General features: G+C 42.5%; 1 protein-coding gene across 5 annotated transcripts in view; it reads right to left on the bottom strand.

Moving 5' to 3' along the window:
- The window catches only part of SUSD1 (sushi domain containing 1), a 115,606-nt gene that overhangs the window by 69,704 nt on the left and 33,172 nt on the right, over nucleotides 1–12,730 (bottom strand). For 4 of the 5 annotated variants that reach the window (XR_010729045.1, XM_066256508.1, XM_066256511.1 and 1 more), the window contains one exon: nucleotides 3,668–3,847. The exons of the other annotated variant lie outside the window; for it this stretch is intronic. Coding sequence is in view for 3 of the 4 variants with exons in the window: in XM_066256508.1 (XP_066112605.1) it covers nucleotides 3,668–3,847 (180 nt within the window). In the remaining variant the exon portion in view is untranslated. The remainder of the gene's footprint in view (nucleotides 1–3,667; nucleotides 3,848–12,730) is intronic. 5 annotated transcript variants of the gene reach the window in all.

Raw genomic sequence — 12,730 nt, 5'->3', positions numbered from 1 at the left:
CAGGAAGCCTGGAGGTGGTTGGACCTGGTGTCAGGTTAGGGGGCTCAGCCAGGATCCCAGGAGATCAACAGGCTGTGTTCCAATCGAGATATTCCCCTTCTGAGAGCAGGGAAGGAGTGAGCATCAACCTTATAATTATTAACTTCGACCGACTCTAAACATAAAAAGCCAAATGACCTGTGCAGAATGAAAAGCCAGGGACACAGTCTTATCAAGAATAAATCAACCTCTTTGATCTTGAGGTAAACCAACTCACTGAACATCAAGCTTCCACCTGGGGTTTTTCCAGACACTAACGTAGTTACCTAATTTGCAGCCGTCTGGAGTTTCCAGTCCAAACCGGCCTTTGAAAGAAAAAAAAAAAAAAGTCCCACCACCTTGCTGGGGTTCACACTCCATTAAAAACAGATACAGATGCAGGCCACTAAGCCAGAGGCATAGGGGCTCCAAGATATTTTCGACGAAAAACAACCTAGGTTAAAATGAAGATCTATTCTTCCACCCAATTTGGAACTAATTCACGTATAAAAAGAGGAGTCAACACCCAGAGGTTAGGCACAAAAGGGACAGGCCGGAAGGTGCGAAGAAGTGGGTGAGAAGTAAGAAAAAAGAAAAAAGAAATGGGGGCAGCTGAGCAAGAGCCCCGTAATCGGCATCTGTCCCTACGGGGTTTCCAGAAGCCTCTCCCACCTGCCCACCCGGCGCTCAGGAGCAGGGCACTGCGAATTAATCAGCATGTAAATCACCCCCCCCCCCCCCCTTTATCTGCGGAAATTGAATTTGGCTGCCAATCTTGATTGAAGGCGTCCAGGCCTCCTCACAGAAAGATAACAGCTCTCAGGGAGAACGTCTTTTCTCTCCTTAAATCAAAGCCTGCAGAAACCCATGCAAATCGCTGCCGCTGGAGCCAAGGACTCTGTGAAAGGTGGCAGGCTGAGGACGGTAATTATAATTAGCAGTTACATAACATGTTTGTTCTTCAAAGTGCTCTACAAGCATCAGCTAATTAATAGCTTAGGATGCCCCATGCGGATCCACTGGTTTTTCGTGTAGTGACTAATCTTTGTGCCCCCACTGAATTCTGAATGGTGGAGGCAGAGCAGCTTGGGCAATAAAGCAAATGGCTGAGGCAAGGAGGTCTGCCCGGCTCTCTTACCCAAGTGACTCCACAGAACGCTCTGGGCCAGGAGCGCGTCCCTTCCCCCCACCCCACCCCATGTAGAACTGTGCATCCTGCGAGGCAGCTGCCTCCCTTCCTCCAAGTAGCTCTTAGAGGTACTGTTAGAGCCTGACCTGTGGTGGCGCAGTAGATAAAGAGTTGACCTGGAACGCTGAGGTCACCAGTTCAAAACCCTGGGCTTGCCTGGTCAAGGCACATATGGGAATTGATGGTTCCTGCTCCTCTCCCCCCCCCCTCTCTCTTCTCTCTAAAATAAATCAACAAAATCTTTTTAAAAATAAAATAAGAGTTAAAGGTACTGTTAGAGATGCAATAATAGGTTGGAATGACCATCGGTCTGGTCCAATATGACATTAGTTTTTCTCAATTCCCGCAATTATTAAGACTGCAAGCCCTGGCCAGATATCTCGGTTGGTTAGAGCATCATCTCAAAGTGTAGAGGTTGCTGGTTCAATTCCCGGTGAGGGCACATAGAGGAACAGATTGATGTTCCTGTCTCTTTCTCTCCCTTCCCCTCTCACTGAAATCAATAAATAGGAATTAAAAATTAAAAAAAAAAGACTGGGAACCTGGCGTCCTCATCGTTAGTTACAGGTTTGTCTTTGCTTTTCTGCGCAGGTTGGGCACGTCAATGACCCCTCTCTGGAGATCTCTGGGTTAGTTAGTATCCATGTCTGCCGCTTGTGGTTTCTATGGTGGCAGTCTCTAGCCCCCATCCTCTTGTATTTGTGGTAGGGATGACTGAATGGGAGAACTGCCTGCCCCAGCCTGGACCTCAGCAGTGGAGCTGAGTTCTCCATCTACACCAGGGCTGCCTTACCCAAGGACTTCCAGAGATCTGTGAACACCTTGACTTTGTAAAGCATTATATGCACATGTGTATGTACGTTTCTTCGGAGAAAAGCCTGTTTACCCAACCACCCTGTAAATTCCAAGAAGGTCACGTCTAGCAAAGTACCTCCTAGAGAGTGTATGCTACATAGATATCTACGGAATGAACTGATAGATTTCATCAAATTTGTATCCCCCAAATAGTCATGAATCATTGCTCTATGGACAAATAGCCTAATTCTGCTGCAAGTCAAACCAGAGACCTAGACAAAAGCTACCCTGATATTTCACTTTTAGAGCTCTGTCTTTGGAGCCAAGAATGTCAACATCTAAAAATACATTCGCAGAGCCAATCAACCGTTTTTCACACCCTCAGACCCGTCATCACAAATGTTAAAAATCTTTGCCTTTCCTCACCTTGTTTCTTGGAGGCACGGCTAGGAAACAAAGCACGTGGAAATGCACATTTCTCACGCATGAGATTGTCTTTAAGCAAGGCACATAATTCCATTAAGACCCAGCATGTACACTATGCTTTCACGTTTCAAAATGCTCTCCATCGATCATCTCACTGAATCTCCTCTCAGTAACTCTTTAAGGCAGGAAAAGCAGACTTTATTTTCCCACTTGTAAAGATGAGAAAACTGACATTTAGAGAAAATAATGCCTTATCACATGACACACAGCACTTACTACATGGCACTGCTAGAATTTGAACTGAAGTCTCAAAACTCCTTGTCACCAGTAATTCTATTTGGGGGTATATATCCAAAAGGATTGAAAGAAGGGTCTCAAAGAGATATCTGCACACCCATGGGCATAGCAGCATTATCTACAATAGCGAAGAGGTGGAAGCAACACAAGTGTCCATCAGTTGAATGGATAAACACAATGTTGTATGTACATAGATGGAATATTATTCGGCCTTTAAAAAGAAGGAAGTCCCACCATTTAAAACAACACAGACAAACTTGGAGTACATTACGCTAAGTGAAATAAGCCAGTCACAACAGAACAAAGATTACCTGGTCCCACTTATAGGAGGTAACTAAATGAGTGGAACTCAGAGCAAGAGAAAGTAGAACAGCAGTGCCAGGGGCTGTGGGAGGGGGACGTGGGGAGTTACTGTCGTGCAGAGTTTCAGTTTGGGAAGATGAAAAAATTCTGGAGACTGGTTGCATAATAATGTGAATATACTTAACACTTAAAAATGGTTTGAATGGTACATTATGTTGTACTTTACCACAATTAAAAAAAATAAACATTAAAACACCTATGTTTCATTATGCCACCTTTTCTCGGAAAAGCTATCAACAGGTGCTAAGTTAGGACTTGTAAGTATGGCTTCCTGAGAAAATGGTTCACAGAGGAAAAACTCCTCAACCAGCCAAGCAGAAGAGACAGGAAGCACTTGATTTAAGCTGAGCTTCAAAAAAAATAGCAGCATAAAATTATCTATCCAATTTATTTTCCCAGTCCACCCTCTAAATTTCTCAGGATTCAGTAGAGAAACTTAAAGCCAGGTGCCCACCCAGGCAAGTGGCACAGCCAGGCACGGTGCACAGAGTGAGGCAGCAATTGAATAGCATTAGGTCCCACGCTCCCGCTGGTCATCTGCTTCTAGAAAACAGGAGCCCTGCAGAATAAAATCTCTACCTGTGCATGTCAAAGTACTTTCTGTCCAGGTGCCTTTCTCTGTGCAGACGGAAGTGATCTTTCCTCCAGGGCTCTCAAAGCCCTCTTGACAGACGTAGTGAGCCACACTGCCCAGTCTGGAGCTGGGATTCCCCACCAGGAACGCATGCTGCACTTCCAGAGGGCGGCCACAGTTGATCTCTGCAATGGGAGGTAGCCCAGCACTTGTTAGGAACCTGAGTTCTACCCCTATAATTCATATTGTGGAGATAAACATTGGCTAAAGGTAGAGGCCACTCATACGGAAACAGAGAAAATACTAATCTCATTAAATAATCCAAGTGCAGGTATATAAAGTAAGATTTATAGTTCAGAAGTAGGGAAAACAGGTATGTCTGACTTGAATGAGATTCATAAACACACATACAGAAAAAAATTCCAAGGATGAGATTATTTATGTCATAAAGAATTCCCTGGTCAATGAAATAATCCATCTCATGTTTCTTTTAAATATTAAGAGCTTCTGGTACCTTTTGCCACGCACATTCAGATCATTAACTCCTGAGTAGACAATAAGCAGTTGTAGGCGTTTGATTGAAAAATGAATATTCAATGATATACATACAAAAATCTCTGAACCTTTCAAAGCAAATTAATAGGGAAAGTATTTACAGGAAAAGGACATTACCATTTTAGACCCAGCCACATGTGACCTAACATATAAGTAAAAAAAAAGTCATTTTCAGATATTTTACAATGGAAAAAAAAATCAATGTGTATGTTTTCTGGAAAAAAAAAATTCAAAGCTAACAATGAAAAAATAATAAAATTTGAAAATAAAATTCCAAAGTATTTCAACAAAATCTGGGCAGTGAGGTAGAGGGAAGAAATAAACCATCTTCTATTTCTCATGCAGTAGTGGGCAGCTCATAGATACAAGTTTATTCAAGAAAGCATAATAAAGCGCTCATCTTGGCAGCACATATACTAAGAAAGTATAATAAATATAAAATACAAAATAAGATGGTCTTAATAATTCCAAAGGTCCCAGTTACACCTAAATACAGAAATCAATCTGATTTTTAGTTTTCTCCCCCATCTGTGGAAAGCCATGAAAATGTAGCACTGCTAACAGGTAGGTTTTTAAAATGTAAGTCCATTTATTGAAATAAAGCATTCGAAACAGAGGGAACTATATGATGTTTCCAACTCCTCAGCAACCACTCATACCCCCAGAAATCCGTGGCTTCCTTAAATGAGCTTCTGCTACAGAACTGGTGTACGCAATGGAACTGCACTCTCCTCCATCCCGTCTGGATGCTCGGTCTGTTGCAGAACCCCAGGGTTATTCCCCTGAGGGAGGCCTCCCCAAGCAGGGTTTCATCTATTGTCATTGGAGTTAGCGTAAGACCCTCAATACAACAGCTCAACCCACCTGCCCTGTTGCTTGGCTCTGAGATTTTTAAAAAAGAATCTCTGGTCAGTGAAGATTGAAATCATCAGGCGTTATGGCACCAGCATGAGGTAGTCATTTCATAAATTCTCCAACCCTGTCTGCCTGTCAAGTCCCCTGTCTGCTCACAGGGATTTGTTTCCTTTTCATAGATGTTTACCAAACACCAGGACCCCGTGGCTCTTATCATGTTGTCCCAGCATTAAACCTTTAGACATGTACTGGCTCAAAATATTCTAATACATGAGCATATTTGTGTGTAAATGAGCAACCAATAGAACAGGTGGTTAATGTTTCATAAGACTGCCCAGTCATTGTTGACACCTAACACATCTTCTAGTGTAAGCCAGGGTTCAGTTTCAGCAGGAAGTAGATGGAGCATCCGTGAAAAGAATGAGGGTATAGGTTTAAGCACATTTACGGACCTTGAAGCTGGAGTTCTGAACAGCACACTGAAGATGTTTGGGGTGGGGGGACTTGGTGGCAATTGGATTAAAGTAGAAGCACATATACTAAAGGGATAAGAGTGCAGGAGATAACTAATTTGACTTCTATCTTGGCCATGACCAAGAGTAATGGAAGCCAGGGTGGCTTTAGTTTGGACTACAAGATTTTTGAATTAATACCAGCAATCTTAAGTTGGGAGTTGACAAGAGATCAATAGTCTGATCTCTGAAGACTAAAGTTCAGAGACTCAATTAGATGCCCAGTGGGAAGCAACCTGGACCAGTGACTCTGTAAGTTTTATCAGAGACCTTTTCAAATTGGACAGTCCCTTGGCAGGGTAGATTTAGAGAGGATTCCAGTATGGCTTGGATTAACCACGTGGTTCTAACAATCACTGTGCATCTGAATCACCTGGGGAGGTTTTAGAAACACACGCTGGAGACCCAGTCCCCCCCCTCCACACACACACACACACACACACACATACACAACTTCTGAATCAGTGGTACTGAGTTAAGTTCTTAGCATTCACATTCTACAAAACCCCACCTTTGAGAATCATAATGAAATACCGGGATGAATGACTACTATTTCTCATTGCATACATTCCAATGGGGCCCTAAGTATAATCACAGTAACCCTCCATGCTGGGGAAAACTGTCCCCATTTCACAGGTGAAATGGTTCAATGTGGCTCAATAACACATCCAACATCACTTTGGCAGTTATGTGATGGCCAGGAATTGAATCCACATCTGTCAGATTCCCTTCTACACCCACGGCCTGTAAAGAGCTGCTCTATCTTTGAAATCCCGCAGTATCTGCCCCTCTCACCTCAGCTCGCTCCCCTCTGCCTCACTCACCCTCTTTCTCCTCATACCCAACAAAACCCTTCCCAATGACTAATCTGCTTTACGACTAACAGAGGGGTGCCTTCTTTCTCCGAACTTCTTTGTGGCCTACATTCATTTGTTCATTTATTCATGCATTTATTGCGCACCTAGTACATGTCAGACAGTACGCTAGTCATGACTGCAATGAAGGAGATGGACATGATCATGGCCCTCATACAACTTAGGGAGAGAATAAATTGATATAAATAAAATCAGGATAATTATAGATTGTGGTAAATGATATATAAGCAGATGGGAAAGACCTTTTAAATAGGGTGGTCAAGAATGGTCTGATGTCTCTGAGGAGGTAACATCTGAACTAAGGACCTGAAGGATGAGAACGAGCCAGTCATGTTTAGGGGCAAAGGAAAAACATCTCAAGCAAATGAAACAGGCAGCGCAAAGCCCCCTGGGTGAGAAGGCTCTCGCCGTGCTCTGGAAAGGGAAGGGCGACCTGCAGGCTACAGCAGGATGAGGGTGGGGAGGAGAGTGGAGCCAGATCCCACGTGGACTTGTGAGCATTACCAAAGAACTTGGGTTTTATTTTAAAATCCTTGAATGCCCTTGGATGGTTTTAAGCAAGGGAATAAAATAATCTGATGTAGGTTTTAAAAAGGCCACTTTGACTGATGGGCTAGAAGGGCTAGAAGGAGAGAGAGCAGTGAGGGGCTGCAGCAGTAGTCCAACAGAGAGAGGATGGGGCCTGGGGCGGACTTGAGAGTGACGGTGGAGATGGAAAGAGGCTGGTCTAGAAGCAGCACAGCGTTCCTGGTGATGGACCGGATGTGAGGGCGGGAGATGAGGGAGAATCAAGAATAATTACCCATCCTATTCATCTGACCTTTATTTCCTGCTTGAGGATTTAGTGTCTTTTTATAAATAATTATGTTTTCCCAGATATATGGACAGTTTGTAAAGGACAGAACTGTATAGCTTATAACCTCTTGCCCTGGCTAGTTAGCTCGGTTGATTCGAACATGGTCCTGAAGCACAGAGGTTGTAGGTTCGACTCCCGATCAGGGCACATACAGGAACAGCTCGATGTACCTGTTCCTCTCTCTCTCTCTCTCTCTCTCTTTCCTTTCCTCTTTCACTAAAATCAATATATATAAATTTTAGAAAAAAGATTTATAACCTCTTGCAGCCCATAATGCCTATCTAAAATGGTATTTTATATAGTAAATACTCAATAAATAGATGTTCATTGACAGCTTGCTGCTAGTTTATCATTGTTCAAAATGCAATAAATGTTTCTTTGACATGACAGCATCCAGCCACCGAGGAATAAAACGGACATCAGTAATTTGTAAGTATAATAAACAAGACACAAATACATTATTACCTCTATATTTGTTATCCAACAGAGGTAACTCACACCGATCGAACACCAAGTACATCAAAACTAAAAAAATAGACAAACAAAAAATCCCACAAAAACTAATACCCGTCTTATACCAGGGACTTTTGAAAAAGTTATTCAAACCTCAATAATTTAAAGCATAGTAGCATTCATTGGAATCCTACTAATCAAAGGTACTTTATTAGATATACACGACCTTATTTACTACTCACAGAAACCCCTGCAAGGTAGATGGGTTTTTGTTTTGTTTTCTTCCATGTAGTTTATAGAGATGAAAAAAAGATCCTAAGAGCTTACAGCATATTCAAAAGTGACACCACTAATAAAAGACAGAGCCAGTATCCAAACCAGGGTTCACATGACCCCAAAGTCCACATCTGGGCAGATGCTTAATGAAGGGGCCCACTCTCGGCCCTGACTGGGACTGACCTTACAGCCGAGCTGATATCTTGGGAGAAAACGTTGCATGAAGGAACATTCGAATCATCTGGAAGGGTTCTATGACAACTCTCTCTGCCTAATCTTGTCTCTAAGAACTTGCCCAGAGCAAGAGAGCTGCTCATACTAGACTTCCCCTTGCAGTGTGTGACCCCCCAAAGCTTCCTTGGTACTGATGTCTAACCCCATAACGTGGGGGTGCGGCCTCCGTCTGCCCTGGAATCGATACTGCCACCCTAAAGAGTGATGGCAGACACTGCCACTTCTACTCAGATCAAAGAAAGCAGGTGGCCCCTAGTAAGAAATACTCAAAAATCAACCCAACAGAGGTTGCAATAGGAAATGAAAGTATAGTTCTACTAGAAAACCCAAAGCTCTCACTACCACAAGGAAATAGACCATTTAAAAAGTTTCTATCCACAGGAAAGAAGAAAACAAAACTAGGCAGCACAAATTTTGTACTGCACATGCATAGGAGTGTTCATTAAAGCACACGTTTCTCTGGCTAATTATATTATTAAGTAACAACGTTTGGATCTGCATCAGGAATACAGTCCGCTAATTATGAACATGGCTGGGAATTTTTCCTTACTATCCTATTATCTATGATTTTATTCAAGTAATCAACTTCAAAACAGGTCTCCCGGGACGGGGGGGGGGGGGCTGTGCCGGCAGCTTCAAGAACCACATTTATATTGTAACTTTATTTCATATCTTTTTTTTTTTTTTTTTTTTACAGAGACAGAGAGAGAGTCAGAGAAAGGGATAGATAGGGACAGACAGACAGGAACAAAGAGAGATGAGAAGCATCAATCATTAGTTTTTTGTTGTGACACCTTAGTTGTTCATTGATTACTTTCTTATATGTGCCTTGACCATGGGCCTTCAGCAGACCGAGTAACCCCTTGCTTGAGCCAGCGACCTTGGGTCCAAGATGGTGAGCTTTGCTCAAATCAGATGAGCCCACGCTCAAGCTGGTGACCTTGGGGTCTCGAACCTGGGTCTTCCGCATCCCAGTCCAACGCTCTATCCACTGCGCCACTGCCTGGTCAGGCTATTTCATATCTTGAAGATAAAAATGTTTATCCACCTGCTAGCTTTGCTATTCTACCCAAAAAAATATCCGAAAAGGAAATCGGCTGGTTGAAATGTATGGCATCTAACCAACAATCCACTGTGTGTCCTCAATGTCATTCATGTTGGCTGCTACTTATCATAAACATCAGCACAACAACGTGATTGATGACAGAACTAACGTAGTAATACTAAGGCTGCCTTAGAGACCAATAAACACCAAGCCGAGAAAGAAAAAGAAAAAAAAAAAAGCCGATCAGATAAATAAATCGCAGCAGAAACTTTGCCCACTGCAGGGGGAATGAATGATAGGGCTACTCCACATATTGATATTAACCAAAACCAAAACAAAATCCTTCCTAGAAAAATAAACTGCTGGATGAAAATCTCTGGCAAAAGAACAGAAACAGGCCCCGGCCGGTTGGCTCAGTGGTAGAGCGTCGGCCTGGTGTACAGGAGTCCTAGGTTCGATCCCCGGCCACAGCACACAGGAGAAGTGCCCATCTGCTTCTCCACCCCTCCCCCTCTCCTTCCTCTCTGTCTCTCTCTTCCCCTCCTGCAGCCAAGGCTCCATTGGAGCAAAGCCAGGGTGCTGAAGATGGCTCTGTGGCCTCTGTCTCAGGTGCTAGAATGGCTCTGGTTGCAACAGAGCAACGCCCCGGATGGGCAGAGCATTGCCCCCTGGTGGGCATGCTGGGTAGATCCCGGTCAGGCGCATGCGGAAGTCTGTCTGACTGCCTCCCCGTTTCCAACTTCAGAAAAATACAAAAAAAAAAAAAAAAAAAAGAACAGAAACAAGTATGAAAAACTGAAGAAAATCACATTCAAGTCAGTGTTCATCTTTACCCGACAATAATAGAAAAAAGTCTCTAACCTTCTCAAATCAGAAGCTTGATGCATCACCTGTAAATTAGCGTCAGGTTGTGAGAGCCCAGATAGTCTAGGCCAATTAACACCAGGATCTATACTAGACTTGTCTTCTGGATCAGATAATTCACAATTACACTTATACTTGCTTCCTTCATTTCATTTGTAAAAATGTTCTATTCCCCCTTAATGGTAAACTCTGTGTAGGCTGTGTCTGTATCTGATATTTTTTAAATATCCCCCGTAATCATGTGAGTAATTAATATTATTATGAACCTTTGTGATGTCTATATGCAAAAATATGGCCTAAGGAACAGTGTCCAAATGTGACTTTATGACAAAGTCTCATGCATTTTATGGCATGTTCCAAATTTAGTTGAATATAGTTTGACCTTCGTTCCGGGATCACTTGGGCACTGAATTACATCATCATTACCATCAATGTTGGGGGCTGGAATCTCACATCTCAATCTGTGGCAACTTGAATTTAGAAAATATTATCATAACCATCAAAGGAAAATGGAGAGACTTTAGTATGTCACACAGCACATCCTCAAGAGTAGCTTATTAACTGCTGAAACTAAGCTAATGAGCTCATTAGTGTCTAAAAGTCCACTTGCCTTAGGCAGTGAAAGGAAAAAAAGTATTTTTCGATGTACTTTGTATTCTAAACTCTGCCACAGGTTCCAACCTCAACTAACAGGACATTTCCTTCAGATAGAGAAAGCTCTTTGGAGAAAAAAGAAAAATTTTCATTACACATAACATTTATTGTCAACAAATAGTATCTAGTATGGAAACAACTAGAATGAAACAGTTCAGTAACCGCTAAGAAGGTGATAGGGTAGGTAAAAAAAAAACCACATAAGTGCTAGAAAGAAAAAAAAAAAGCTTATCAGCACATAGCTTGTGAGGATCTTGCATCTTAGAGGTGATAATGAGTTTTGACATGTGAGCTGCATACAAATCTCCTTTTTTTAAAAAATAGTAAAAGCATTAAAATTCTTCATTTTCATCTTCTAGTTGTAAATAGAATATTTAAACCAAAACTCAATATATTAGGAAAAGTGAAAGTTGAAGAATTTTTTACCTTCCCCCTTTATGGGAGGAAATTTCAGAAAGATCTTAAATTTTTGATAGAAACAGGACCTGCCTGCCACTCCCCGCTTGATGAGGACCCCTTACTATGATAGCAAGCACTAATTCAGCAACTGCTTGGCATCAGGCAACATAGGTGCCGTGCATATAAACCTTCGTGAGATGAAAACAATTTTACCCCCTTCTGCAAAAGGAAGCTGGAGTTTAGAGAAGTTTAGAGGTAGGTACATAACTAGTAACTGGCTCAGCCCAAATTCACGCAAGTCTTTCTCATCGTCTTATAACCAACATCATCGTTCATTTTGTACATTCAAGTGACTCTAACCATTTGCAAATGACATATTTTAATGGCATTTACTTGGCAAAAGTGTAACCCACGAGACTTGTTGCATATAACAAGTAAATCAATACAGATTTGTGGGGGGTTTTTTGTTTTGTTTTAAAAGATCGCGATATAGTACGGTGCCAGGAAAATCTATACTGCTCACAAAAATTAGGGAATATTTTTATCGCTTTATAGTAATTTCAAAATAATCCCCTAATTTTTGTGAGCAGTGTATTTCAAATGAGGAAAACTTCCCATTACTGTACTTGGAACACAGAAGAAAAACCCCAGATAAGTAAAACCTAAGATCAGTGCGCCGCCACTCCGTCGGGCCTCACCCACGGTGGGCATCGTGAGTGGGCCGCAGCCCAGACACGGTCTCAGAATCCTCTCCACCTCACTACACTTGGAGAGAGCAGTGCAAGGAACCAACCTGCCGCCGCTCCCCCGAATGCACTAATTTGTGTTCCAAATTGTGTCAAAATTTTTTAAAACTCTTCTCAACTTTGTAGAGATGACACTGGGCTCCAGTAAGAAAATCTGAAAACGAAGAGTTGACTCTGTTGTGGCAAACACCTTTCTGGGAGGGCCCAGAGCACACGGTGCAGGAAGCCACATCGGCCCCCTCCTCCCAGGCCCTCCAGCTTTCATCATTGCCTCCATCTCCAGGGCTCACCGGGGCTGCTTCCACATGCAGTTTGCCTTCCAGGAAAGTGCTTTGGGTTCTCATCTTGATACCCAAACTAGTGACATAAGGTAAGTCACATCCTTACCCTGGTTCTTAATGGGAAATAATATTCATTATTAGTTGTAAACAGAATATTTGTGAAACAGGAAATAATACAAACCTATTAACTAGCTCAGGAGGCATTTCTAAAGGTCAAATGAGACAATATTTATGAAAATCTTATAAACATTAAAGTGCTGGACACCTCTGGAGAATCAGGCTGTGCTAGGAGTGGTCTTAGAAACCATGTCCCACTCTTGCTCACTAGATCGAAGGAGGGACTCTGCCTCCCCAGGGAGGGCCACAGGCATAAATGTGGGGGAAACCAGGGGTCAGCCCCAAGGCTCTGTTCAAGGTTTGTCAATGCCAAGTGAGACGCAAGCATGAAGGTTCAGGGACAAAG

This window comes from Saccopteryx bilineata, chromosome 2 (assembly GCF_036850765.1).
Source record: "Saccopteryx bilineata isolate mSacBil1 chromosome 2, mSacBil1_pri_phased_curated, whole genome shotgun sequence".
Classification (NCBI taxonomy): Eukaryota; Metazoa; Chordata; class Mammalia; order Chiroptera; family Emballonuridae; genus Saccopteryx; species Saccopteryx bilineata.
Note: the sequence above shows the minus strand (reverse complement) of the source record. Positions and strands in the feature narration are given on the sequence as shown.